This window comes from Dryobates pubescens, chromosome 15 (genome assembly GCF_014839835.1).
Source record: "Dryobates pubescens isolate bDryPub1 chromosome 15, bDryPub1.pri, whole genome shotgun sequence".
NCBI classification, from domain to species: Eukaryota; Metazoa; Chordata; class Aves; order Piciformes; family Picidae; genus Dryobates; species Dryobates pubescens.
In genome coordinates this window covers 11599432-11625993 of record NC_071626.1, presented here as the reverse complement: position 1 = coordinate 11625993, position 26562 = coordinate 11599432, and the positions used below count along the sequence as shown (strand labels likewise).

At 39.2% G+C, this 26562-nt stretch overlaps 1 protein-coding gene across 1 annotated transcript in view; it reads left to right on the top strand.

The window, feature by feature from the left end:
- Positions 1-26562, top strand: part of RFX4 (regulatory factor X4) — an 87675-nt gene that overhangs the window by 18747 nt on the left and 42366 nt on the right. Inside the window, exons 2-5 of the mRNA XM_009908366.2 lie at positions 875-961; positions 9034-9094; positions 14475-14598; positions 24562-24623. Of these exons, the coding sequence (XP_009906668.2) occupies positions 875-961; positions 9034-9094; positions 14475-14598; positions 24562-24623 (334 nt within the window). The remainder of the gene's footprint in view (positions 1-874; positions 962-9033; positions 9095-14474; positions 14599-24561; positions 24624-26562) is intronic.

The window sequence follows — 26562 nt, the reverse complement described above, 5'->3', positions numbered from 1 at the left end:
ATGTGGGGAGGTAGGTTTATTGTAGCCATGGCCAGGGGCTTCAGGCAAATTCGAGGACTCGTATTTTATACTTCGTTCAAGGAAACACACGGGAAGGTGCAACTTTTGCCCTGAAGTCCTGTAACAGTAAATTCTGCTGAGCCTGGTACATTCTCTAAAGTCATCAGGGGGTGCATGTTACAGCTTCCAGACAGAGCAGCAGAATCAAATCGGTGTAACGTTGTACCTCATCTGACTGGTGGGAATAAATTGGAAATGAGAAAGGGCAGGAGTGGCTGAGCACGCACTGTGGAGTGGCAGAGCTCTGAGCAGTTTGGTGGCTGCTGACTCACTAACCATACCTGCATGGAAGAGATCTTGGTAGGGCTGAAAACTCCACTGGTGCAAAGGGGGTAGCGGGACTGGACTTCAGAAAGCGCAGTTTGAGCCCCACTGTAGCAAAAATTCACACGAATGATCGACTTTACACACACATTAAGAGTTCTGTCAAAGCCAGGGGGAAAGAGTATGTAAGTCTTTGCCACACTAAGATTTAGAAATGAATGCAATTTATGTTTCAGTTAGTTGATTTTTTTTTTCTCTCTTGCTTTTTAATGTGTTGTGTGATGAGGAGGTGAAAGCATATCCTCTGTTGAGAAAGCAGCCTCTGTTGTTTAAACCACACCAAAAATGAAACTAAAAAGCAACAGCCACCTTTGAAAACAAGAAAGGATTTTCTTGCTAAGTAATGGCAGGCTGAGCCTGTTGTGACACAAATGCTACAGGACACTGTTTGCAGAAAACTGGCACTTTGTTTAGCTTCATATACCACATTTTAACTTTTGTATGAAGAGAGAGACAAACAAACCAAAAGAGCATCTTTGTTCTTTTGCAGAGAGTTGGATTGAACGATGTCTCAATGAAAGTGAAAACAAACGTTATTCCAGCCACACCTCACTGGGGAATGTTTCTAACGATGAAAGTAAGTAACTTGTTATGCATTTAAAATGAATGTCTGAGTGCTAGTTTTCCTGATATGTAAGTTGCTACGTCTTGGAAACATTTTAGTCACTGTGTAGTTTGAAGATTCAAGTCACTTCACACATGCGATAGTTTAGTTGTGTTTTGGTTTGGTTTTTTCTCCTTCTTTTCCTTTCTTTCTTCTTTTCCTTTCTTTCTTCTTTTCCTTTCTTTCTTCTTTTCCTTTCTTTCTTCTTTTCCTTTCTTTCTTCTTTTCCTTTCTTTCTTCTTTTCCTTTCTTTCTTCTTTTCCTTTCTTTCTTCTTTTCCTTTCTTTCTTCTTTTCCTTTCTTTCTTCTTTTCCTTTCTTTCTTCTTTTCCTTTCTTTCTTCTTTTCCTTTCTTTCTTCTTTTCCTTTCTTTCTTCTTTTCCTTTCTTTCTTCTTTTCCTTTCTTTCTTCTTTTCCTTTCTTTCTTCTTTTCCTTTCTTTCTTCTTTTCCTTTCTTTCTTCTTTTCCTTTCTTTCTTCTTTTCCTTTCTTTCTTCTTTTCCTTTCTTTCTTCTTTTCCTTTCTTTCTTCTTTTCCTTTCTTTCTTCTTTTCCTTTCTTTCTTCTTTTCCTTTCTTTCTTCTTTTCCTTTCTTTCTTCTTTTCCTTTCTTTCTTCTTTTCCTTTCTTTCTTCTTTTCCTTTCTTTCTTCTTTTCCTTTCTTTCTTCTTTTCCTTTCTTTCTTCTTTTCCTTTCTTTCTTCTTTTCCTTTCTTTCTTCTTTTCCTTTCTTTCTTCTTTTCCTTTCTTTCTTCTTTTCCTTTCTTTCTTCTTTTCCTTTCTTTCTTCTTTTCCTTTCTTTCTTCTTTTCCTTTCTTTCTTCTTTTCCTTTCTTTCTTCTTTTCCTTTCTTTCTTCTTTTCCTTTCTTTCTTCTTTTCCTTTCTTTCTTCTTTTCCTTTCTTTCTTCTTTTCCTTTCTTTCTTCTTTTCCTTTCTTTCTTCTTTTCCTTTCCTTCACATCATTTAAAAGGAAGTAATACCATCTACTATTTAAAATAACCAGAAGAATTTGACTGTTGCTGAGTAAAGCTTGGATGACCTCTCAAATGTGCTGTTAGTATTAGCTGTGTAAAACCATCTGGTTTGCTTTTCACTGGTCAACACCATGTGGTTGAAATGCAGGGGGAAATTGTGCTGTTTTTTTCAATATTGCTGCATCAAATCATACATGTAAAATTTTTAAGAACTAAAAAAAAATCACACACTGAATCATGGCATTGCTTCCTTCTTAGTCTTAGAGAGGAAGCAATCATAAATCTAGTAGAATTTAAACCAGTTATTTTTTCTCATCTCTTCTAGTTATAGTAATAGTAGGTCATGATTTTTAACAACAAAAGTAATTAAAAGTACCCCAAAATACCTCAAAATAACCTGGGTTTTTAATTTTTAAAATTACAAGACACATTTTCTCTTACCATTTAATTTTCCCTGTCTATACAATTTCCATTATACTTAATTTGCATAAAGCAGAATACTCTTCACTTTAGTTTTCCTGCCTGGACCTCACATGTTAGTTCACGTGACAAGATATTAATGCAGACAGAATTCTTTAATTCATAGAGACTGACATTTTTATAATATTCAAGCAAATAAGTTTAGGGGGAAAAAAAAGTATTTTACCTAACTTCTTAGTTACTGAATGTCCCATTTACTTCCCCCCCCCCCCCCCCCCCCCCCCCTATTTTAAGTAAACTGTTTTATTTTGATACCGCAGTAAAAGGAAATGTCCTGCAGCAGTGCTTTAGTGGATCATGAAATTTGCTGTATTGAGACCCTACTCTTATTCATCCAGGGTTCTCTTTTGAGGCAAGGTCTCTTCTGAAAGACAAAGGAAGTATTAGAAACATTGTATTTATTCACTACTCCCAAGCTAAGAAGAGCAAACAAGAATCCTTAAAGATAGACAATGAAACTTGGTCAAGTTTTTGGTCGTTTGTTTTTAGAAGTGAAGGAATGGAAAATCAGTTTCTCTTTAAAAGTAAAGTTGTAGTGAAACAAACAAAAACCTGTGTCCATTGATTTGCATTTGATGACAACCTATGAGACATGAAATTCATTTCACTCTGATGCTACTGAGAGAGTGATGGAAAGAATCTGTAATGAATGAGATGTGACTTCAGACTCTTAAGAGGGTTCGAATTCAGAATTCTGACTTCAGTGAGCTTTTCCTTTGACTCACAGCTTGAAACAGTCTTGTCGAGGTAATTACATAGCACCACTAGCCTACATTTACCCCCCCCCCCCCTACATTGTAATGTCATAATTATAAGTTTTCTTCTGTGTTCTGTTCTAGATCTGTTCTCCTAATTATATTGTAGCAAAACTAGCAGTAGTTTATGTGCTTTCAGTTTAAATGTGAGCATGAGAAAACTTCCCCATACCTAGGGACAGTAAGAAGAGGATCTTCATGGGTTAGAAAGAGCAGGCATTTCAGACAATGGCATTGAGAAGATAGGATGGCTGCTCATTTTGATTTCTGGCACAGGAATTAAGGGACAAGTGCTGAAAGGCAGCAAATTCAGAACTCCTAAAACACATGTATTTGTGTGCAGAAGACACAATGGAAACCCAGTTGAGCGTGAGAGTTGATTTCATCTAGTTTCCTTCTTAATAGACAGATCTTCAATGTAATTCTGCACTGCAGACAAGAAAATTAATCTACCTGAAAAGTCCTATTTGGTTTGGAGGGTGAGGAGGTAGGAAACGAAAAGAAGCCACTTGCTGAGCACTAAGAACACCAATACTCTGTGACATCCAGAACAAACTAGAAGTTTCACCTTGGAAATCATTGTGCTACATACTCCTTTCCAGAGCTTCGTTTTTCTAATGTTTCTCTGACGGTGCCCACGCACCAGCCGAAAAACTTCCAAACCATTGTGTCACTCTTTGTCCAGCCTCTGTTGTGCATTTGCCAACAGCAGGAGACAAAAACCTTCTGAGAAAGCCTGCATAACCCTGTGTGAATTCTTCAGAATTGTGGTCGAATTGCTCTTGTCAATGGTCTTCCAGTTGTCATCTGCAGCCAAAAGAAGGTGGTGTCCATCCTTCTCCAGACTAGTTATTTCTTTGTCTCTAAATACATTAGGTAGCTTTTGGTTGGAGTCTACCATTGAAAATGTGGTTGTGGTGGTGTTGGTTTTGTTGTTTGGGTTGGGTTTTTTGGCCGTGCATCCAGCAATACTATGACAATTTGCACTGTGAACTGGTAACATTCTTACTCACTATCATGCTTGCTCTTCTGACTGGTTGTTTTTTTTCTGGATACAGTTACTAGGGTTTTAGGACAAGACTAATAATGTTGCTGGTCTCCTTTTCTACAGCTTGAGGTATGCTACAGAATCATACTTCAGGGCAAGAGGTCCTGTGCAATCTCCTGTTCTCATCCAGATACCTTCTTGAGCATGCATTGCATTTTGAGGGGATTCAGTGACTTGTAGCTGTGGATTCCCATGGTCTCACTGCTTCTTGAGGCAATTCTTACCCTCTCAGAACCTTTTATGACATCTCCTAAACCACAGCTTTTGCATTCTAATGCAAAATTTATAAAAGTAAATTTCAATTTCCAGGGTTTTAAAAACATTTTTGCTTTCACCACTTCCCTACTCTACATTTCAGTAAAAAGAATCAAAAGGGAATGGTACAACCTCCTACCTAATAATAAAAACAAACTCCCAAACAAATCTACAGCATTTTCTGTGTAGTGTGCAGTGAGCCAGATTCACTGCATCGAAAGAGGGGTCTAGAAGAACACAATTAGAAGAACCCAATTTAAGGATTATGAAAGTTTCAACTTCAGTTTCCTGGGGAAGGAATCTGTTACATGATGAAGTGGAAAGTTTGCTTTTCCCAATCTTGTTGCATATTTAGTAATGTGAATGTGTAGACAGTTCATATGAGATAAAAGATTCAGACTACTTTTTGCACTTCTAAAGCAGTGTTCAAGCTGCATGAAGTGGAAGGTTTATTGAATAGTTTGGGGTTTTTTGTTCCTTAAACTAAACCTCTTATTCTTCCATTGGGTGTGTGTGGGGTGTGTGTGTTTAAAAAAAGCTACCTGATTTCATTGAATTTCTCCTTAGGAAAATTGTTTTGAAATCATACCTGTTAAATTAGAATGATCTTCCCATGTTTCTCAGAGGGTTTTTAAAAATCTCACTGTTTTTAAAGCCTGGAACACATGCTAATGAGCCTGAGTCTTATTTATAGCTACATGTAAGTAAGAGGCAAGGTTGCCACTTAATTTTAGCTAGGGCAAATCACTTTTGAGAACAGTCAGAACCTAGACTGCAGGGGTAACAGAAAAAGAGGCTATTTGTCTGAAAAGTGTAACTTTACTGAACTAAGGGAAGGATTTTATCCATATAAAGCTCCTAATACTGTTAGATCCTTAGTGGTTTTGAGACACACGTAGGCAGCTGGAAAAGTACAGGACTTCTCTATTGTCTCCACAGTGGAAAGTGGAGCTTTAACTCCAATCCAGTTGTGGCAAACAGACTAACATCAACATTTGAGGGAAAAAAGAGATGTACTAATGCAGTGTCTTCAGTTGGAGTTGTTCTGCTTACTGTGTTCAAGGCAGCATGCTTATAGAGGTGCTTTGCGTAACTGCTATTATCTCCAGGTCTTGCTCTAAGAAGCAAGAAATCCCTTGAGCAGGACTTAAAACTACACAGTGGAATTATTTGAGGATAGTACTGAGAGTTCAGGGAAAGCCACAAACAAGTTGCAAATAAAATTCTGTTCTGGTGGCTTTGAAACAGAATTTTTAAAGGGGGGGGGGGGGGATGGAAAAAGTGGAGCTGACAGCAAAGAAACTTCCATGGAGTTTGGGACAAGGGAGGTCCTTTGATATTGCTGAGAGTACAGAAATAGTGGGTTTTTTTTCTAGTACATTGATAATCCCAGGATTGAATCTCTTTGAAGGCCATGTCCATGCTGAGAGTTTTACTTGCAACTATCTGAGCTTGCAACTTGTGGTTGTCCCAGGTTTTCACTTGAGGATGAGTACCGGCTTTCCCAGCTAATCAGGTACCCTGAAAATACCTCTGGATTTTTGCACACAGAGGTTTAGGATTTCTGCACCTTATGAAGGGTTGTTTAGATCAGTGGCTTTCAGCTTCTCCAATCTGAGTCCCCCTAGCAATTTCCAGTGAGGTAGAAACCAATTGCATACTGAATTTAAACCACTGGATAAGTAGGCTTTGATGCTAAGCAGGGAAAGATGTATGTTGCACAACCAGGCAGTGCTCTACCCCCTGCAACGCTTTGCTGAGATGAACCATTCAGAACTACCTCCCTTCCACTTTTACATTCAGGAACTGTTGGGAGGCCACCGCCTGCTGGGTACCCACTGGGTTTGGCAGGCAAGTGCCAGCCTGCCTGTGGGTAAAGGAAGCTGCAGCATCTGCTGTGCTTCAAGTCTCAGGAGCTTCCATAACTCCTCCATGTCCTTCCCAGCCCTGCTGTCTATGTTTTCCCTGACTAGAGTGACCAGGAAGACAGAGCAAGATGCAGGACTGGACTGGAATCTGGTCAGGCCACTTGTCTGTTACCCCTCTATGGCAACTATGAGGTCTTCCACATCAGAGCCTACTTGCCCTCCTAGCAGGTGCTCTTGCATCTCCAAGCCAGGCTCCTGCATTCCCTGTCACCTGGAAAACTGAGTCTCAACTCAGAAGGCTCTTCCCTCCACAGAGCAGGGCAGACATGGATGCCATCTCTTTCCCAAGCCTCTCCCCAGGGAAGACCAAAGCTGGGCAAGCTATTTTTATGGTATCTGTGTCACCAGTTTTGTGGAAATCAATCACTGTTAGTTAAGGGCAAGAAGGAAAAAAACATTTGATATTGTGAGAAGGGATGACCCTGGCTATTTTATCCACCCAGGCTTTTAATTCCATGCTGCACAGTTCTGCCTCCCACTATGGAGAAGTCGTTTGTCCTGCCACTTGCCTGGCCGAGGGCTGCTGTGAAGTGTCAGCAGCTTGCAGCAGCCATGGCCACTCAGCATTCAGGCCCTGTGCGCTGAAGGTTTGTTGGATGCTGACCATTTGTTTAGGAAAAACAAATGAAAAACACAATTTAAAAGTGATTTGAAATGTGTATGTTGGTCCTATGTGCTGAATAAAAGCGAGGCCCTGAAAGGCAGGGAAGGAGTGTGCGGTCCAATAATTAGAGGCCCATTGTTATGCAGATGCAGAAGAGGGGCTGTGCGGTGTCTGTGGGTAACTGTAAATCTGAATTTTCTTGACATTCAGAGGACCAGCCTTGCAGGCTACAGGATGTTCAGTTAACACAACTTGCCATCTATGTAATGGAAGAAATTTGTGGCGTGAGGGCTGAAGACAGCGTTTTCCCAAGTGGGGTTTTGTTTATGTTCCTCAGTTCTTGGGACCGCACAAAAGACCTCCCAGTGGGGTTTGATGTTCAGAGAAGATAGCCTGGCTCCCTTAAGATTCAGCACCCTAAAGGCCCACTTCTAAAAGTTAATTGTATCAACAAATGCAACTTGCAGCGTGGTGTTTAGGCACAGTGCTTTATGTAATTTTTGGGGGGTTTCAAAGCCTTTTACACTTAGTACTTCCATCAGGGACAAAGTTGTTAAAATATCAAATCATGTTTGATACAACAGTGTTTGCCAAAGGATACTGGTCTGGAGGTGATGATTGTACTTCAGCTTTCACCTGGGAATGTTCTATATACTTAATCACAGTTGAATAGGAATTATTCTATACATTTGAATTGTTTTAAAAGGACTAATCTGAACTAGGAAGAATACAGCATTTAAAGAGTTTTATTTTAAGTATCTTTTTCTTTATTAGCCTTTTGTTCAAATGTTTGGAAAGTTAGTAAATCAGAGTGTTTGGAAACAGTTAATGAGGAATGCTATCAGTAAAAAAAAACAAACCATTTGAAAAGCAATAAAGTAAATTATGGAATGTTTTAAATTTGAGTTTTGCTTGTTCAGAATTAATATTCATAAATTGGCAAATATCTAGTATGCATCCTATGTTAGGATCACAGCAGTGGATGAACCCCAAATAGATTAAATGCCTCATCTAATGCAAAACTTAGTGAAGGCAACTGTTCCATTAAAGCAGATGAAAATGTTTTGGTGTTGTTTTTTATGTTCTACCATGCTGCTAGAGGTCTAAGAGTTACTTTTTCATATAAATTTATCCTTTCCAATGCCATCATTCCTATGCACTGCCCTGCTCTGACTCTCAGGGCCAATGGCATCCTGGCCTGCATCAGGAAAAGTGTGTCCAGCAGGAACAGGGAGGTCATTCTGCCCCTGTACACTGCACTGGTTAGGCTGTACCTCGAGTACTGTGTCCAGTTCTGGGCTCCTCAGTTTAGGAAGGATGTTGACTTGCTGGAGCATGTCCAGAGAAGGGCAACAAAGTTGGTGAGGGGCTTGGAACACAAGCCCTATGAGGAGAGGCTGAGGGAGCTGGGGTTGCTTAGCCTGGAGAAGAGGAGACTCAGGGGTGACCTTATTGCTCTCTACAACTACCTGAAGGGGGGTTGTAGACAGGCAGAGGTTGGTCTCTTCTCCCAGGCAACTAGTACCAGAACAAGAGGACACAGTCTCAGGCTGCACCAGGGGAGGTTTAGGCTGGAGGTTAGGAGGAAGTTTTACACAGAGAGAGTGATTGCCCATTGGAATGGGCTGCCTGAGGAGGTGGTGGAGTCACCATCACTGGAGGTGTTCAGGAGGAGACTTGACAGGGTGCTTGGTTGCATGGTTTAGTTGGTTGGGTGGTGGTGGATGATAGGTTGGACATGATGATCTTGAAGGTCTCTTCCAACCTGGTCTTGTTCTATTCTGTTCTATTCTATGATGTTTACAAGGTGCCTTATTCAGCACCTACTGATGCTAGTTTAGGGAACATGATTGTTTACATTTCCACAAGTTAGCCAATATTTTGAGAAAGTTTTGGCACTTAAGAATGTTTAATTTCCTTTTTTTTTCCTCCCCTTCCCTTCCCAGTTCATAAATGCTTCAGCAATTCCTACTGAAATGACTTTTTGTTTGTTTGCTTCATAACAGATGAGGAAAAAGAAAATAATAGAGCATCAAAACCACATTCAACTCCAGCTACATTGCAATGGTAAGATGCCTTTAAAAAAAAAATCAAGAAAACCTGTTGGTGTTTTTTCTTATACTTTTCCCAGTTCAAGTGAATAGAGGCCTTGGTCATCTTACACAGCTCTAAAGATATGTGTAGTGTATATGTTTAATCTGCTTATCAGTATCCTGTACAGCATTGATGGATGTACATTAATGAATTTCTTACTCTTACAGGATCTGAATGTAGGAAGACTCTGATATAATTTAGACCTACTTACCTTGTGTGCCACCCTTCCAGATGGTGATTTTTGGTTTGTTGTGATTGTTTGTTACAAAAAGGAAACTGATACTGAGAAATTTTTTTTCCTCAGTCCTACTTGCTTCAACGTACGATGAAGCCCACTTTTACTGACTCTGCTGCTGAAATGAGATCTCTGTAATTTAATAGAGAGGACAATAAAAGAAGAGAGCAACTCTGAGGTTTGATTAATTTCCCAAAAAAAGCCTCCTTGAAAATTTAGTGAGGGGTAAAAAAGAAAGGGTAATTAGGAAGAGATGAAAAGAGGACAGGGAGGGGAAAGTTTGTGCATCTGCTGTGCTAGGAAAAAATGATTTATAGCAGTATTTTAGGCTGCATGTTCTGTAAGGTTACTTACACTTCTGATTGTCTCAGAAGTTTGGCTGTTTTTTACTTTTCCCTTAACTTAGGTCTTTAATGCTGGTTTAGCTTCCTTAATATTGTAATTGACCAAGCAGCTTTCAGGAGTTGTATCTGTGAGAACGGCGCTCTGTTACAGAGAAGCCTCAAAGCATGCTTATCTGAAAACACATACATTTTAGCTTAAGTCTTAAAGAGGAGCCTTTACTTCACCTGTAAGTACTTCTCATAGTTTTCTGGATGAAAATAGAAGATTATTGGCAAAAAAATATGTGGGCTTTTCACCAAAACACTAGCAAAATTGGTTTTCTGCCTCTGTCAGTTTCTTGGGAGGTCTAACTGAACAAAGAGTAACTTATTCAGGGAATTTTACCTTTTCATTTCCTGTGAAATTCTGTGATTCTGTAAAATGCACATAAAGAAATTAGGATTGTTTTATCTGTATTTGCTTTCTAAAGCCGAACAGTTAAAATTTAGATCTAAAAAATCCCAGGACCTGTGGGCTGATTTAGAGTAAGTTGCTGTAAGTATTCAGTATTCTGCCTTGCAGAAGCATGCTGATACTTCCAGTGCAGATACAGGGATGTGCCAATGTAAATGAAGGCATTTAGTTCTGAACGACTGTTTCTTTGTACCTATTTCTACCACAAAAGTGCTGTTCTTCCAAGTTCAAGAAAAGTGAATACAGAAAGGGAGTGACCTGCAGACAAAGAGAAAAATATTAACATAGTGAAATGTCGTAGAGGTATTTTATTATTTTCTATTATTTTCCTCATGCAACTTCAACACAGCTGAAACAGGATAGTAACAAACTGTCTAGCTAAAATAAAAAGCAGATCTTACCAGTTCCAAAATCAGAACAGCGTTTATGTTGCAGTAGAGTCAGTTAAGAGTCTTTTCCACAGGAGCAAATAATGTAGTAGCCAAGAAGTCAGAGTTAATTAGAACATGCCAATGATACTGTTCCCAACAGAGAACATGCAAATACTGTAAACAATCTTTTGCCAAATACTTTGGAGCTTCCTTGGTCATGAAGGTTAGTAAATCCCTAAACTCCTGGGATATGGAGCCCTGCTGGAATGCAGTGTGCAGCCTAAAGCTCATTCAGCAGTGCTTGCAATAGAAACCTAGAATTTTGATTCTGGAAAAAGGCTGCTTGCATCATCTTCCCTTCACTCTTGTTAGTGTATTGGCTTACTACATGTCAGCTGTTTTATTTTTCTTACTCTTTTAGGTAGTACAGGCATTCTCCCTTTGGAGGCTTTCAGACAATTTGCAATTTCCTACGTTTCATTTGGTTTTAGGAAAACTGACAAAAAACCAACCAACCAAAACCAAAGCAACAACAGGGAACAGAAAGCAATGAAATGATAAAGTTTAATTTCTCTAGCTGGTGTCAAACTAAATGATATGATTGTCTCATTTATAAAAAAATCTGTAGGTGAAAGTTTCCCACCACAGAACAGTTCTGTAGTGGTTTCCATATTCTTTTCAGCATATATAGTGCAGCTTTGAACAGGTATTTCCTGGGAAACTGCTACTGGGTTTGATACACTAAATAAAATTGCAAGCTGCATTCAGCTGTAAGCAAAACAAGCTAAAGTAGTAAACTGGAAAACCAGGCTCATTAGCATCAGGTTATTTGTACTGTGGTGGCACATAGCAGCCCATGGGTCAGTAAGCTTTTATGGTCAGCGCTGAGCTCTTCGTGTAGGTTTAGCCTTATATTTGACAATTTCAACCTAATCAGGCCTCAAACCAAGTTTTTGCACAGACAAGAAAGACAAATGACTAAATTGTTGTTATACCTTGGGTAAGCATGCATCCTACCCTCTTACAGGAACCTCTAGTCCAGATTCAAGTGGTGGAAATGGAAAGATAAATTATTGACCAGATTTCAGGCTAAAGTACCTGACTTTGTCAAATGGAAGTACCACAATTGTCTGCAGTGTCTGCTGTCTGCCATGCTGGTCACATATTTACTGTTAGATGCATTTACAGCTAATGAAGGCAAGGGAGTGTTGGAGACCAGAAACAGAGGAAATGTCAGTAGCAAAGAAAAAATAAAAGGGGGAAAGTAGTAGCAATAGTGAAGCTAGACTTAAGGGAAATGCATAAATTTTGTCACATGGTTCATATTGCCATTGCCTGTATTAGTTATTACTTGTCTGACATCTTGATGAAAAGAGTGAACAGCATCAGTCCCACAGGGATTTATCCTAAAGGCTCACACCTCTTCAAAGGCAAAGTATATTGAATGGTACAAATGCAAAGAGGGAAGAAGTAGCTGAAGGTGCCAAGAGGCATGTCTGGATGACTGTCAGCCTGGCTAAATATCCTTTTCCTGGAAACAGGAATGATGTTTTTGTTTCATTTCATTGGTGACAGAAAATGAAGTGAAAGGCCTGGTAAATGCAGCATTACTGCCAAAAACATCTTAACTGGGAAGCTACAGGAGCTTGAATTTAACTGTTAAAGCATGAGTATACCAATACCTGATATCCTGTGCTTGTCCTGTGTTCTTGTGTTTGTTATTAGCTGTAAAGCTGTGGATTGCTAAACACTTGGCTTTTAAAATATCATGATTATTTAATTGGTGAACTGGTTGACTAAATAGTAAGCATGAAAATTTACTTTACCTCATTTTGAGAGATGTATGTGTGTGTCTGCTTCTCCAAACACAGAATTATTCAAACCACAGACACCCTGTTCCATGCAATGGTGGCTTACAGTGTAGGAGTTTCAAATAATAACAGCATTTTGAAGCTAAAGTAAAAAAACCCAAAACTATTCTATTCTCTGCAACATTTGTAAGAAGACATCAAAAAAGAGGATGGCTAGCACCACAGTTGTTCTGTTGCCTCCATATGTAAAAAAACAAGTCTGTAACAACTATGACTACTACAGACATGGCTCTGCTGTAGGATAATCTCATTTAATCTAGAAGTATGTAAGTGTATAAAGAGGGAAACAGTAATAGGGACAGATAAAACTCTAATTCCTGTGGAAAGATTAGGGGGTTTATCGTTGTATTGCGGTGGTACAAAAGGTCTCATTGTGAACTACCAGGTTCACATGGCTTTATTAGGACATTAAAGATGTTTTATATATATATATATTATTCCTGATAATGATTTGTTAGGTAGAAGATTGAGTTCATTATCTTTCTACAATACTGTAGAATGAAGGTGAATTCAAAATATGATAAAGTTGTTAAATAAAAGGCAGGAAAATAAAAGAAATGGAGCAAGATGGGGTTTTGATCATTAAAAAAAAAATAGTTCAGGTATAATGGAGCATTGTTCAGTGTCAGACTAATGACTCTCTGTGAAAGAGAGGAGAAAAAGAGAAAAATTCATCAGATATGAACAGAAATAATTAACCGCTTTTCTTTCTGCCCTGTATTGGTCACGGAAGCTGACATTCCAATTAGCAGCTAGAGTATACAAACGAACTCTCCAGGTTGTGAAAGGAGGTTTTGTTAAAGCGCCACGAATTTGAGGAAAGATGCCATGATGATATTTCTGTAGAAACCAGGGAAGAATAGATTTTGCCCATACAAACCGATTCCATTCATCTAGCCGGATATCTTATTAAAATAGTTTGCAGTCACAAATGATCACGGTAACTAGAACTGGAAGGTAGGCAGGTCCTGAAACAGGCAGCCAAGGAGAGCAACTAGGTATCTGGAAGGTGCTCTACAGCTGTCAAATGATGGGGACTTATTTACTGTAGAATTAGAGCCTTTGAGAATGTGCATTAATTTTCTAATACATTTATGATGAAGTTGCACCTACTACTTTCTCCTAGCCAGGGAGGCAGACCAGCACACGTGGAACTATATATGCATACAAGTGACAAGATTAATTATGTTTTAAAGTTAGGTGTGTATGTTAAATGTATATTGAACTTTCTTCCATTAGCAATCATAAAAAGATCATTTCAAAGAAATCTTGCTTCTAATTTATAGTTTTATAATGAGTCCAGTTTCAGTTTAAAGGTGAAGCATTTACCTATTCATATATTTGATGCATTATTTAAAACTTATGTTTGCAGGTGTAAAGGAGCAATAATAGTTTCTGCAAGGCAGAGGAGAATGCTATTTCACTATTTGATTCAGCATTGCATTCATATCATGCACTCTTTTTTTTTTTTTCCACTTTGTCCATAAACAATAACTAGAAAATATTATCCAGATACAATTTTGTGCACACTCTTGAGTATTTGCAAATAACTTTCCCTAGCCACATCTGCTTCTTCAAGGTAAGGAATTGCACAGCTGGACCAGACTGAAAAGAGTGTCATGAATCAAAGGTGACCTTGTCCTGAAAAGAACAAGATAATGCTTCCTCTCAGTGAATATTTACTGTTTTGTAGTTGTACAAACATTTGTTTACTGCAGGATGCTTTTAAGGTATAACAGATTACTAGTTGGGTTGTTGGTTTGATGGTTGGTTGTTGTTGTTTTTTTTTTCCTAAAAATAACAATTTGGAGCATGACCAAAATCAAATAGCCGTCTGCTGGTCTCTACTTGCCTGAGAACTCACAGGCTATGTTTCTGATAGCAAATATGAACCAAATCATGCAATTAAATGTTATGGAAGTGAATTGGAAAGAGCATTTAGGAACAAAACAGAGATAATTTAGTAGACTAGCAGAAGCCAGAAGGTTTGGCTTTGAAGATGCATCTTTACATACTGTTTACCATACAGGACATCCAACATACTTGCAGTTCTCTCTGTTTGATATTTTCTTTTTAAGGCTGGAGGAGAACTATGAGATTGCAGAAGGTGTTTGCATTCCTCGAAGCGCTCTCTACATGCATTACTTGGACTTCTGTGAGAAAAATGACACACAACCTGTTAATGCTGCCAGCTTTGGGAAGGTGAGTCTAAACTGCAGGGTGATGCCTGCTTCAGGTGAACTTGGATTATTGAAAATAATTAAATCATCATTTACTGTTAAAGACAGAGGTATATAAATTAATCTCTTATCTATTTGATTATTTTTTTTTCATGATTGGAATAATTTCTGATCATGACTAAGCTCCAGAATACATGAATTGTTTTTATGACTTCGGTCCCCAGCCTCGCTGAGAGTGGCATGCTATGCAGTCTTGGCAGCTTGGATGTCAAATACAAGCTAGTATAAACACATCTGCATTGTGACCTGCACTGCTATAACAAATACATACTTTAGCAGCCTTTGAATTAATTTGGTTTGTTTTTTTAACTTTTCCCTCCTGAGCCTGTCTATAACATTCTTGAAAGCATGATACAGAGATCCTTAAATGATATCAGACCACACTGGCACATATTGAAGTACAGTGCCTCCAGATGCGAAAGTCCAGAAAGCATCTGACAGTGTTGCAGATACAGTCTACCACATTACCTTTGCAATGTTTCCTTCTAATTCCACATTCCAGTCCAGCTCTAGTAAGAGGTACTGTGGTTAACCCCAGACTCGCAGTGGAGGTGTACTCTTAGCTCAGAAGGAGCTGCACGTTGTCCAGATGTGAGCAATGAAGCTCCTTTGCTATACACCACTAGCAGATGTTACACTATCCATGGTTCTGTGATGGTGATGTTTTCCACACAGTGAAAAACAGCATGATAATTTTGTAGATTTTGCATTTTTACTTAGAATGGAAATTTTGCTAAAGAACATGTCACAGGCCTTTAAAACCTGTAGGCTGTGGACAAAACTAATTGTAGAGTTTGCAAGTGTTTCTGAAATGATTGCAAGCACGAATTCGATGCTGATTGTCCTGCAAGCTATTCTCTTCTACTGTTTGCAACATTTCTTCTATGGAAGATGTTCCTAAGGTAAGTGCCTATGTAAAGAGTAGGTGAAGGAGAATCATGTATTTAATGTAGTGTAGTTTGCTATAGGGCATCTTCATGTAAGCAGTTTAGCAAGGCAAGAAAAATGCCCCACGCTGTCACATTACTGTGTGTGTTGTGTCTTAAAGACCTGACTAGCTCAGGTTTCTGTTTAAATGCACTGCAGAAGTGTGAATGAAATCTTTTACTGTACATATAATAGCTACCAAGTGGTAAGTGCAGAGGCAACATTTAACAGGTGGAACATGGGTAACATTTACATGCTGCTGCTGTTTTTGCTACAAAATACTTTTCTGAAAATATTGAATCAGAACATAGGGACTTCACCAATTTTCAGCATGTGGCAATCTTGTTACAGTGAATATTACTCCATCTTCCTTCTCCCTTGCCTCTTGTAGACACACTTGTTCATTGGTAGGACTACCTTCACCTAGCAGGACAGATACAGTGTTTTCCCATCAAAACATGGTATTCCACTGTTTGTTTTTTTTCATGTGGTGTTATCCAATTGTTTTCCACTTGGTTGCAATAAAGTTCTGAAGCAGTGATCCATGAAACTTGTTCCCGTTTTGTGGAGAGGAAACCATGGAAAATCATCCTAGTACTGTCTCAAACTAGCACTTCATGTGGATCTGGAAACTGAAGTTTCTGCACAGGTGTGTCCGGAAAGCTCAGGCAACCCTGGCACAAATACTGAAGTGAATCAGGCTTCTGCATCTCCAGAACCTGGAGCAGACCCCAGTGATTCTTCCCACCTATTTTTGCTAAGAAAAAGTACTGCATAGTCATGAAGATATGCAAGGCAGACACCCTCTTCATTCAATGAATAGTTTGCAGTCAGCTTCTCCTTAGGGGCAAGGTACATAGGTGAAGTTTTAGCCAGCAGAGCTGTAGTCATGCAACTTAAACACCCTATTTGCAATGCGTATTGCATAAATGCCTGGGAGGCAGTGCAGTGAAATGGGTGCTATTTGAGGGGTTCCATGTTCAGCTGCTGAAAGAGACCCCCAGACAGCTTTGTCCTCCTTGGGAATCATCAAAAGTCCTGCAGCTGTGATTGTCTTCAGAGAAACAAATTAGTTGTTCAGTGAAGTTGTAGACAGTTCACCTTTCAATAGACCACACTGAATTTATGATTCATCTTTGGACTTTATCTCTGTGGGCAAAGTAAAACACTTAGGCTTGCTCTTTAGCAGACTGGTAGCTTTTAGACAGAGACACAGAGTTCTTCAGCACGTTCAAACAATCTGTAATAAGGAATGTCCTAATGTAGAGGTACATACTCAGTTAAATCATAAGTAACAGAACAGTGTTGATCTCACTTTTCAAGATATCACTGGAAACACATAAAACTTGCCTGAAAGTGATCTCTTTGGATGAAGGTTTTGTAGATAATGCTTCAGCCCACATGTACTCCTTAAGCCTGGTGTAAGCCAAATATACCCACAGGAGAGCATGGCAGGGAGAACAGACAAGTTGTTAATGAACAGCTGAACTAATGGATCTTGTTTCCTATCATCTCTTATGTTTCCTAAATCCACAGCTTTACCTAAATCTTATATAATGTCTCCCTGTTTCCTTGCAGTATGTTCAATTATTTCCAGGTCCCCGTCACAGCATCAGAGACTTGCTGCTTTTGTTTTTATCGCACATCTGCTGCACCTTCTTTCTACATTATTTTTCAGAGTACTTTATGTTTGTCTATTCACATGTCTCTCTTTCTCTCCTAATCCACTAACACTCATACTCATAGTCATGGGGTGCTAAAGAAAAGCCTGAGCTTTCCTCCTTGTCTTGTCCTCAACATTAACATCATATGGTCTCCCCAGATGTATCCGTACAGTGCTTCCTATTAAAGGAGATGGACTGGACCTCAGGCATTCCCAAAACTCCCATATGCCCCCTGGAGGTTAAACACTTTCTGCTTTCCTCTCTTCTCTTGCCTGTCTCTTTCCTCTTTTTATTTTTTGTTAATTTTGGTGCTTTCCCAACGTGCCTTTTGACAAGCAATAATAAATTAATATTTGAAAAGCAACCCGAAAGATGCTGACACTTTGCAGAATGGTTCTGCCCCAGCCTGAGGTCCCTTTACGTCAGTCTGGCAGCACAAAGAGGTTTAACAATGGATGGATGCTCAGACAAATTTTAGGCCCTCTTTGTTGCTCCCTCACTGGCTTTGCTGTAATTGAAAGTTAGATTCCAGCACATTTATTTCACAAAATAAAGAAGGTTTAAGTCCACAATGGATTTGCAATATTGGTTAGGGAAGAGAACTTTTACAATTTTTTTTGACCAATATCTCCAGTGCATTTCCAAAAAATGGCCTAAGGCATGATTATAGTAGCAGAAAAGTGCCTTCTTTCCCCTCCCAATAATTTGCTTTGCTCCAGGAAGTACAAGCTGTACCAGCCAGTACTGTCTCTATACCCAGAAGTTCTGCCAGCAGAACCACTCCTCCAAGCATGGTTAAGCATAAACAGGATTTACAGTTTCCTGCTATCATACTATATATATTTAATGTTTAAACAGGATGGACAAGTAGGCTTATTGAAATCTCCCTGTTAATGACACAGTGATGTGACTGTGTTCTGATTTGTCTCTATTGAAATGCACACGTCTGGAAATTGCCTGCTGTGCATAGGAGATACTTCTGAAGATATATATATTCCTCCCCCACCCTTTACTCTCAATTTGCTTTTAAGTAGCCTCAATAGTAACTGCCATAACAATGCCAAACACACCCTTAGTGTTCTCTTCTGACAGACTAAAAGCACACTTGTTTTATTATGAACAATTCTAGCCAAAATAAGAAAAATAGAACTGGGGAAAAATCAACCTCAAGCTGAAATGTGATTTCTGTTAGTATGTTGAAGGACTGTATTAACCTCTTGGTGCTGAGAAGTTCCTGTTGTTTCTTCAGCCTTCTTTAACAGCTAGGGGTCCTGGCTGAGAGGACACCAACATGACTTTCCTTCCTGATTCAGAATCTTCCAGGCCAAGCTCCTCTGAGAAGGCCATAAGAACACAAGTACCACAGAAGTAAATGGCTATGCTGCTGTGGTGAGCAGGGGTCCTACAGTCTGAAAGGTCTTTGCCCCCTTGGCTCTTCTTCACTTATCCCTTGCATTATTTCAGACTGCTAATTGCCATCTTTTTCTCCTTGAGCTTGGGGAGCAAGAAAACCAGCAAGGACACTTGAGTTTCTTTGGAGTGACTTTTCTTTTCCCAAACCTTTGCCCTCTAGCAAAGGGATTTTTCCTGGCTTTGCCTCTTCAAGCTTTCTAGCTTCTATTTAGGTGTTCAGCATGGAGTGGCCTCTGGGCTGCTTTACCTCATGCCATGTCAACATGTCCCAGGGACTGTTCTTACAGCACAGGGTCTGCCAGAGTGCAGGGATCCTGGCACCCAGCCTTTTCCCACAGATATGCTGGGTGATGGCAGTAAGCATGCTGGCACCAGTACAGAGCAGGGGGAGTTGTTCAGGGTTTTAGATCTGCCTTGGCTTCAGCAAGTCAGCACTGAAAGTGGCTGCAGCTCAGCTAAGCATTGAGTCAGTGTTCCATGTTTGCAGCTTTGTTGGGATGCAGTAATCTGTTTGATTGTGCCTTAGGCTGAATTCCATCTGGCCAGAGGAACTGCTGAAGGAGAATGCTGTTGTACATGGATGAATTTGAGAAGTCTCACAAACATCACTAAAATGTTCAGCTTGGTTGGAATTCCTCACAGAGTCTAATCTCAATAGCAGGCAGAACTGGGCACAGGCGTTAAAGTGCCAGCAGGCTTTTCTGACTTGCTTTGCAGTATCGGTTGAGCTGTATCAGTGCTAGAAACAAGATCTTACCCTGCAGTTTGACCATGTCCTGTTCCACAAAATGATGAAAGTGAGTGGAAAGAAATGGGAAACCTGTTGAATCTAAGCAGATGAGGTCTGGTGTCAAGAAATCATGTTTTGTAATGAACTAATTTGATGATGCTCTTCCCTGTCAGTGGATATTTTTTGGAGTAAAGCTTTCTTGACCTTTTCCTCAAGCTAATGTGATGTTAAGCCAGCCTCAAGCCATCTCTGAGCCAAAAGGTACCAGTTAACAACTGTTAGCATAGTTGGGTGGGAGTGTAGTTATGTATTTGGTATTACTGTGGGCTTTTTTCCTACTGCCATGGTAAGAAGTTTGAAACATTGCAGTGGCATCTGGTAATCAAACATCTTCTACACTTGAATTCATAAAAGAAAACAATGTCTTCTAGATATGGGACTTGAGACTTGGGCTGAGATGGAGCTGGGCCCTGTTGTGAAGGATTGCCATCAGAGAAAATATAATTTATTCTGCTGGTTTGAGTCTCTCTAGACCCTTCCAGAACTACAGACCCTGAAGCCTGAAGTCCATTTCTCATTCTGGCAGAGTAAAAATGCTGGATTGCAACTTAATTTGATTTTATTTCATTATTCTGGGAAGTTCAGGAAGCATGCCTAGAATTATTTCAAATAGAATGGAATGAGAGTTATGAGAATAAGATCCCTCTAGATCAGATGCAGTAACAAAATGAACATGGCTTTTGAAAAGTAGAAATTGAAATTATTCATGGAAAAGACTTTTAAAAGTCATCCTCTGCCTATTACCCCTCTAGCAAAATCTAGCATTTTGACACATAGAAGGAGGAAAAAGTGACTCCAGAAGTTTCCAGACATCTCTGGTTTCTTCCACCCTTATTTGTTTGTATAAGAAGTTTTGTGAGATGCTTGGTGGTTTTTATTTGTTAGTGGTTCCCTTCCCCCCCCCCCCCCCCCCCCCCCCCCGGTTTGTTTCAGCATATTGTATCACAGAAGAACTTAGAAGGAATAATTGTTAAACAAAGTTCACAGTTTGATATTGAATGCAATGAGTAGTGATGAGTCACAATCTAGGGATGAAGACAGAATTGACTACATTTTAAAGCTGGAGCTGACTGCTCCTGTTGGAATGTCAGTGAGTGGATGTGAGGAGTGGTGCAGTGGCAGAACTGACAGCTGGCAGTAATCAGAACAAAGGAATGCACCTTTACAACCATTTGTGGGTAACAACAGCTCCTGCAAGTAGCCAGGTGTAAAATTAGTAGGTTGGGCTGACTGTAACACAGGTTTTTGCAAAGGAAGTGCAGTTATTTTCCTAGTCGTTGCTTATAAAGTTTTCTATCTTCTGTATGGCTGCTCAAGTAACTTACTTAATTTTTATTGCATTATTTTAAGAAGAACCAAGAATACAAGAAACTAGATAGTTAATTCATGTTTATTTAGACATGTCTACTAGATGTAAAATGCAGAAAGGGGACAAAAATTCTCTTAGCTCCAAGATCTGTGCAATATATGGTGAATATTGCACTATTAGTTTCGTAATGCCAATGTGAGAGAATGATAAAAGACATTTCTTTCTTGCATTCACTTTGGCTGCTCCATACATTTGGAGTTGAAGGGTTACTACTGCCTGTCAGAAAGAAAAAGATCCCTTTATATTCTACCTGCACAGGCATTCTTAAAGCCATGTATCAAGATTGTCTGCAAAGGAATTAAAGAAGTGCTGACCTGAATATACTAGGCCCCTAAAGAGGTATAAACCATATATAAGTTCTTCTGTAATTTAATGTTTATGATGTTTGACTCTTATGTATACAATAGGCAATCATGAAAAGACCTGTGGAGTTGCAAAATAAGACAATTCCTAATTTAAAATGTGGTTGGTTTTTTTTTAGTCAGGAAAAGCACACAAGATCTTCGACAGGCAAAAAGCAAGATCAGATCTTGAGCAGGGCACAGAGGAAAGTGAGAGAGAACACAACTAGAGTTTAGTAACTGAGGAAGAAGATGGGGAAGCATTGGTTGCTGAGACTAATACTGTAGGGACAGAAGTTACTTACATGTGAAACTCCTGGTCTACATCTGTTCCAGAATGGGGAAAAAAAAGAAACAAGTAGTGGAAAATAATGCCAAACAGTCAAAACTGTTACCTAAATTAGGTGGAATTCTACTTGGAAAGTGCAAAACACACCCTTTTGCTCAGCAGATCTCATATGGCAGCTGGATTTGTGGTCACTTTGGAGAAGCACGAGTTGAGATTTCAGTTCCTTTGAAGGCCAATGGCAAAGTGCCTGTTTACTCCAGAATTCCCTTAGGTAGCACCTGTGAGATATTTCTAGCACTGCTTCTGTTGAGAAGCCAGCATTGCTGTGAGAAAGGAGATTGGGCTCCATTCAGAAAGCAGCTCAAACTGCGTGGCCTGGTTTTGATTTGTTTGCTTGTGCAACCCCACTGTAGTGATGAAAAGAAAATGGTCCAACTTGGTTTGTAGATCTGAACCTGAACTTCCATGCCAGACAATTAGGACCCCCCCTTTCCTATCTAGGTATAAAAATAACTAGTTTTCTCTGCATGTCTTCAAAAGCTGATAAACATGAAATACAATGGTGATGTATTTTACAGGGTGACTTTTTTAGGCTGAAAGCATGATTTGAAAATCAACATTTTGGACCCTCTGCTTTTTCCATTGATTTCAGCACAGGGTGAACTCTACTTTACCCTGCCAGATCTGGCTTCCTCTTTCTTTTCAGGGAAATCTCACTGCCTTTGGCAATATAATTTCACGGGAATTTGCATACATGTAGCTAAATACAAATATTTATATGAACAGGCAGTTCAGTTAGTACTTGGCTTGTTTTATTCCCAAACACAAGCACCCATGCTCAGATATATGAGCACCCAAGCATGAGTATGCTGTGTTATACATATGTTATATATGCAGCCTTAGATAAAAAAATAAACCCCTGACTTTTATTTTTCAAAGGTTTGCTAGAATTTTATAGGTTTTTAAAACAAATTGTTAGTAAACATTATTTTAGGTGATGTACACTTCTCAGCTCTATTCTGAAAGGTGTAGCTCCTTGTTTAAAATATGGAGGATTTAAAAAAGAAGCAAACAAAGAGAAGAGAAAGGGATCATCTGATGAACTCCACTATTCTTCTCTTTTCCTGATCACTTCTGCCCTGGTATGCAGAAATTGGTTGATTTATTTAAATCCCAGGAACTCCCACAGCATATGGTTCATAAAGTAGCATTTACAGTGTGCATTGTAACACTTCATCAGGACTAGAAAGACTTGAAAGTAATATGGGTTCAAGTTGTTCCAAAGGGGGGGAAAAAAAAAATCTCTCTAATACTTTTAAGTCTGCTGCTGTAAAATCACCTTTTGGAGAGGAATGGTACTTTCTGAATGACAACTGCCAACAAAAAAAAAAGAAGTTAAAAATCCCCTAGCCCAAAAAAGCCATCCTCAGAAAGTAGTTCTTCAACACTGCTTTTTTTTTTTTTTTTCCCACAGCCTTGTGGAGCCCCCAACCCTGTCTGCAGAAAATGAAAGAGAGAGGGGTGGGATTAATGTGTAATTAAAGGGAATTTGGAAGGCTGAGATGTTGCGGAATGTTAGATCAGTAGCTGGAACAGCATGTGGTGTTCTTTAGGCAGGCTTCATTGAATCCATACAAAAAAAGAAAGAAGGGCTGCTTGCCTGTCTGCTCATTTATCAAACAGCTAGGCTGAACTTTCACAGCTCCACAAAAGTGTTTTACTGTTTGCTGAAGTTTTGCTCCAGAAATTAAAGCTGAACAACCCAGCGACTCTGAGACTATGCTGTGTCTTTGACATCAGCCACGTCGTGCAAAAGCTCTTGGAAACCAATACAGGCCAATTTTTACATGATACAAAGGGAAGATGGTTGTACATTTGCAAAAAGGAACAAAAGAAGGAAAGAAAAATATTACTGAAGAAATGGTCAAATGTATGACATTGTAATGTCTTTATTTATGTAGCACTTTTTGATCCAAATATCTGTTCTGGAGCTTTCAGTCATTGATCAGGATAAAATATTTATCATGATGGCAGAATGGATAGTGGAGGAAAAAAATGTGTATTATTTAATCAATTTTAATGAATGTGTTCTTCTGCTTGAGCAGTTATATTGCATCTTGTATGCCTGCTATTCTTTAATATTAGTTTGTGTGAGGCCTAAAGAGGAAACATTTAGTGATTTATATAATGCAAACATAATTAAAATAGATTATAAATTTAAAAAGAAAGAACATCCTTTTGCAAGCGAATCTTCAAGGCTTATTGCAGTTTTTCCTGTGTGACTGTTCTGCCAGAATAATTTTCCTTCTCCTACAGACCTCACTGAGCATCAGGTTCAGTCCGGTGAGGTGCTGAGCGTTGCCTTTTCAGCAACAGCAGAACTTTTTCATCAGATCCAGCCTGGTTGACAGAAGCTCTGATTGCTGAAGGCACAATTCATTACGTTCATTAACCCATTTTCTTAAAAGCTTCTGGCACTACAGAAGTTTTGTTTTACAGTAGCAATGTTCCTTTCATCTCCACTGACAGACTAAAGCCCAGATTCTTGGTGATGCTGTGATGTTTCTGAGGTGCACGTGTTATCTATAGACAATAAATTGATTATGAGCTATCTTTACAAATGCAACAGTGAGCCTTCCCTGATAAAAGTTGTGCCCCTGGCAAATACCAAAATCTTTCCATTTTAGAAAAATGAGTGGTTAGTGGCAGGTTTGTGAAGAACTGTGGCCTCCAAAACTCTTGAGAATTCCCTCTATTTGCATCAAAACAAAGTTCATTCATCTTGTAAACTATCAGAAATTAGTAGTGGGTCAGTTGCAAGTATGATCATCCTCAGTTTAGAGGCAGAACTGATCTCAGGTTTTTAAGGAAATGTGTTCTACTTCAGTACCATATGAAAGTTTTTACTTAAATCACTGGTAATTGATGGAATTACAGTGACTATTAAAGCCTCTTCCCTTCTTTCAGCAATGGACAAACTAAAAAGCTTTATTTCTCATTTCTCCTGCCATGAATTTTGCTGACATTTCAGTACAGTTTTTGTGCTTTTCTTCCTTAGCAGTCTGTATTAAAAGAAGTGTTAGCAAATGTGCTTTTCAATTTTTTTCTTACATCAGTTTTATTTGCTTGCAGATAATAAGGCAACAGTTTCCACAGCTAACAACAAGAAGACTCGGAACCAGAGGCCAATCAAAGTAAGCAATGTATGGTATTATCGTCTCACACAGGGCCCCATCTGTGTCTGGCTTTGCTGAATAGAATAGTATAAAATCAGGGAATAATTTGTCCAGCTGGGGACTTAAACCCCAACTTTGATGGAAGTTCTATTGTAGCTTTTACTTTGTCTTATTGATTCAGTGGTGATCCTGCAAACAGAAGGCCCATCGCTGATTTCACCAGCGATGTTTCTATATTGTTCCAATAATGTTTTCCATCTCAACTCACTTTACACAAGTTGAGTGTGAGGGACAGTCACACCCAGGAGCGATGAAGCTACTGCTAGAGGCTGGGAAATGACAGTTTATCTCATGTTTCAAGTTTGGAGAGCAAGTGACACAATGCTACCTGGAATTTAGGTAGGAACATACATTAGATAGTGTTGGATGATAGGTTGGACATGATGACCTCGAAGGTCTGGTCTGGTCTATTCTATTCTATTCTATTCTATTCTATTCTATTCTATTCTATTCTATTCTATTCATCACCATACTTCCTGTGTAATGATATCCAGTATATCTTAAGTGTTGAAATTCTGGACTAGTCCAAGAGCATTGTTAGGAAAGCCTGACTCAGAATCAGGCTTTAGCACTGAACGTAAGTTCTGTGTATGTTCACAAAGATGGAGTGAAAATGTCTATAAGTTGCTTTATGGAAGCATTTCTATGAGAGTACCTGCTGTCAGCCATGATGTCACTCTGACATTGGCTACAACTTTGTTATTTGACTTCCTGTTTAATGACAGGAATGAGCACTGCTGTAATTCCAAACTGGAGCTCTGCCCACAGCTTCAGGAGTCTCTCGGATCTGCTAACTGAAGGTGTCTTGTGTCTCCAAAAGCTATGTATCTTTACCCTCAATGAGGTTAAGGAGAGTAATTCTTAATGAGAATTAATATTGTTGCATATTTCCCCTCTAATCTGCATGCCTGGCAAATTGCCAAATTTCACAGCCTCCACAGATATGAAATTGAGTTCTTCTGCTGCTGAAGAGGATGCCTACTTCTTCACCAGTGGCTAACACCCCAAGGATTCTAGCATACAGTGGAGTCATTCACATCTGATCCAATGAAGAGCAGAAATACAAACCCACACACTCCATGTGCAGTGTACTTTTACACAAAAAAATACACTGCATGCTAGACCCAACACAGCTGTAACTGGTTTTGTTTTCAGAAACATCTGACTGCATTCCAATTAAGTGTTACGTAAAGACATTACTTTAGGCGTTAACGCTTCGGTCTCTGTATCGCTGGCTGTGCTGAGCTGTTGCTGCCAGCATGATTTCCATTCCACTTCCCTGCTATTGCCAGAGGAAATTTGTCCATAGAAGTGGTTAAGATTATCTGGCTTCACACTGTTCTGCCTTCAGTCTTTTTACAGCACGGCTGCCTTGTACCATTACAGAGTTCAGAGCTACAATGGTGCTATATTCTTGGTCATCAGTTGTGAGGCTTTCATTTTTTTTGCAGCTGGGTTTATTGCTGTAAGCATGCAGCTGTTCTCTGTCTCACTGAGCTTAAAAACCGTTCCACCACAGGTGAGCCATGAGAAAGCAGCTAAACATAAAAGCCCATTTTCTGTGCTGTAGCTTGAAACTCTTAAGTTATGAGTACAAGAGGTTAGTTAAACTGATGAAAATTTGTGGTCTGAAGGCAATTTTGCTTCTTTTATTTAAAGGAGTGCTACAAATATTAGATCTATGAGAGTAAAGAACATTCCAGTATTTATTATTGTGTTATCTACTTGTTATACTTCTACAGATCAAGCTTTCAAGCCCTGTTTATTGAATTAAGTTTGGGGGTTTGAGGTTTGGCTTTGTTTTGTTTTCTGATAGAAATACAGAATAATGCTTGGGAAAGGATCTTTGTAAACTGCACCAGTGAAGTTTTTCGCCATTTGGGATGGTAAAATTACT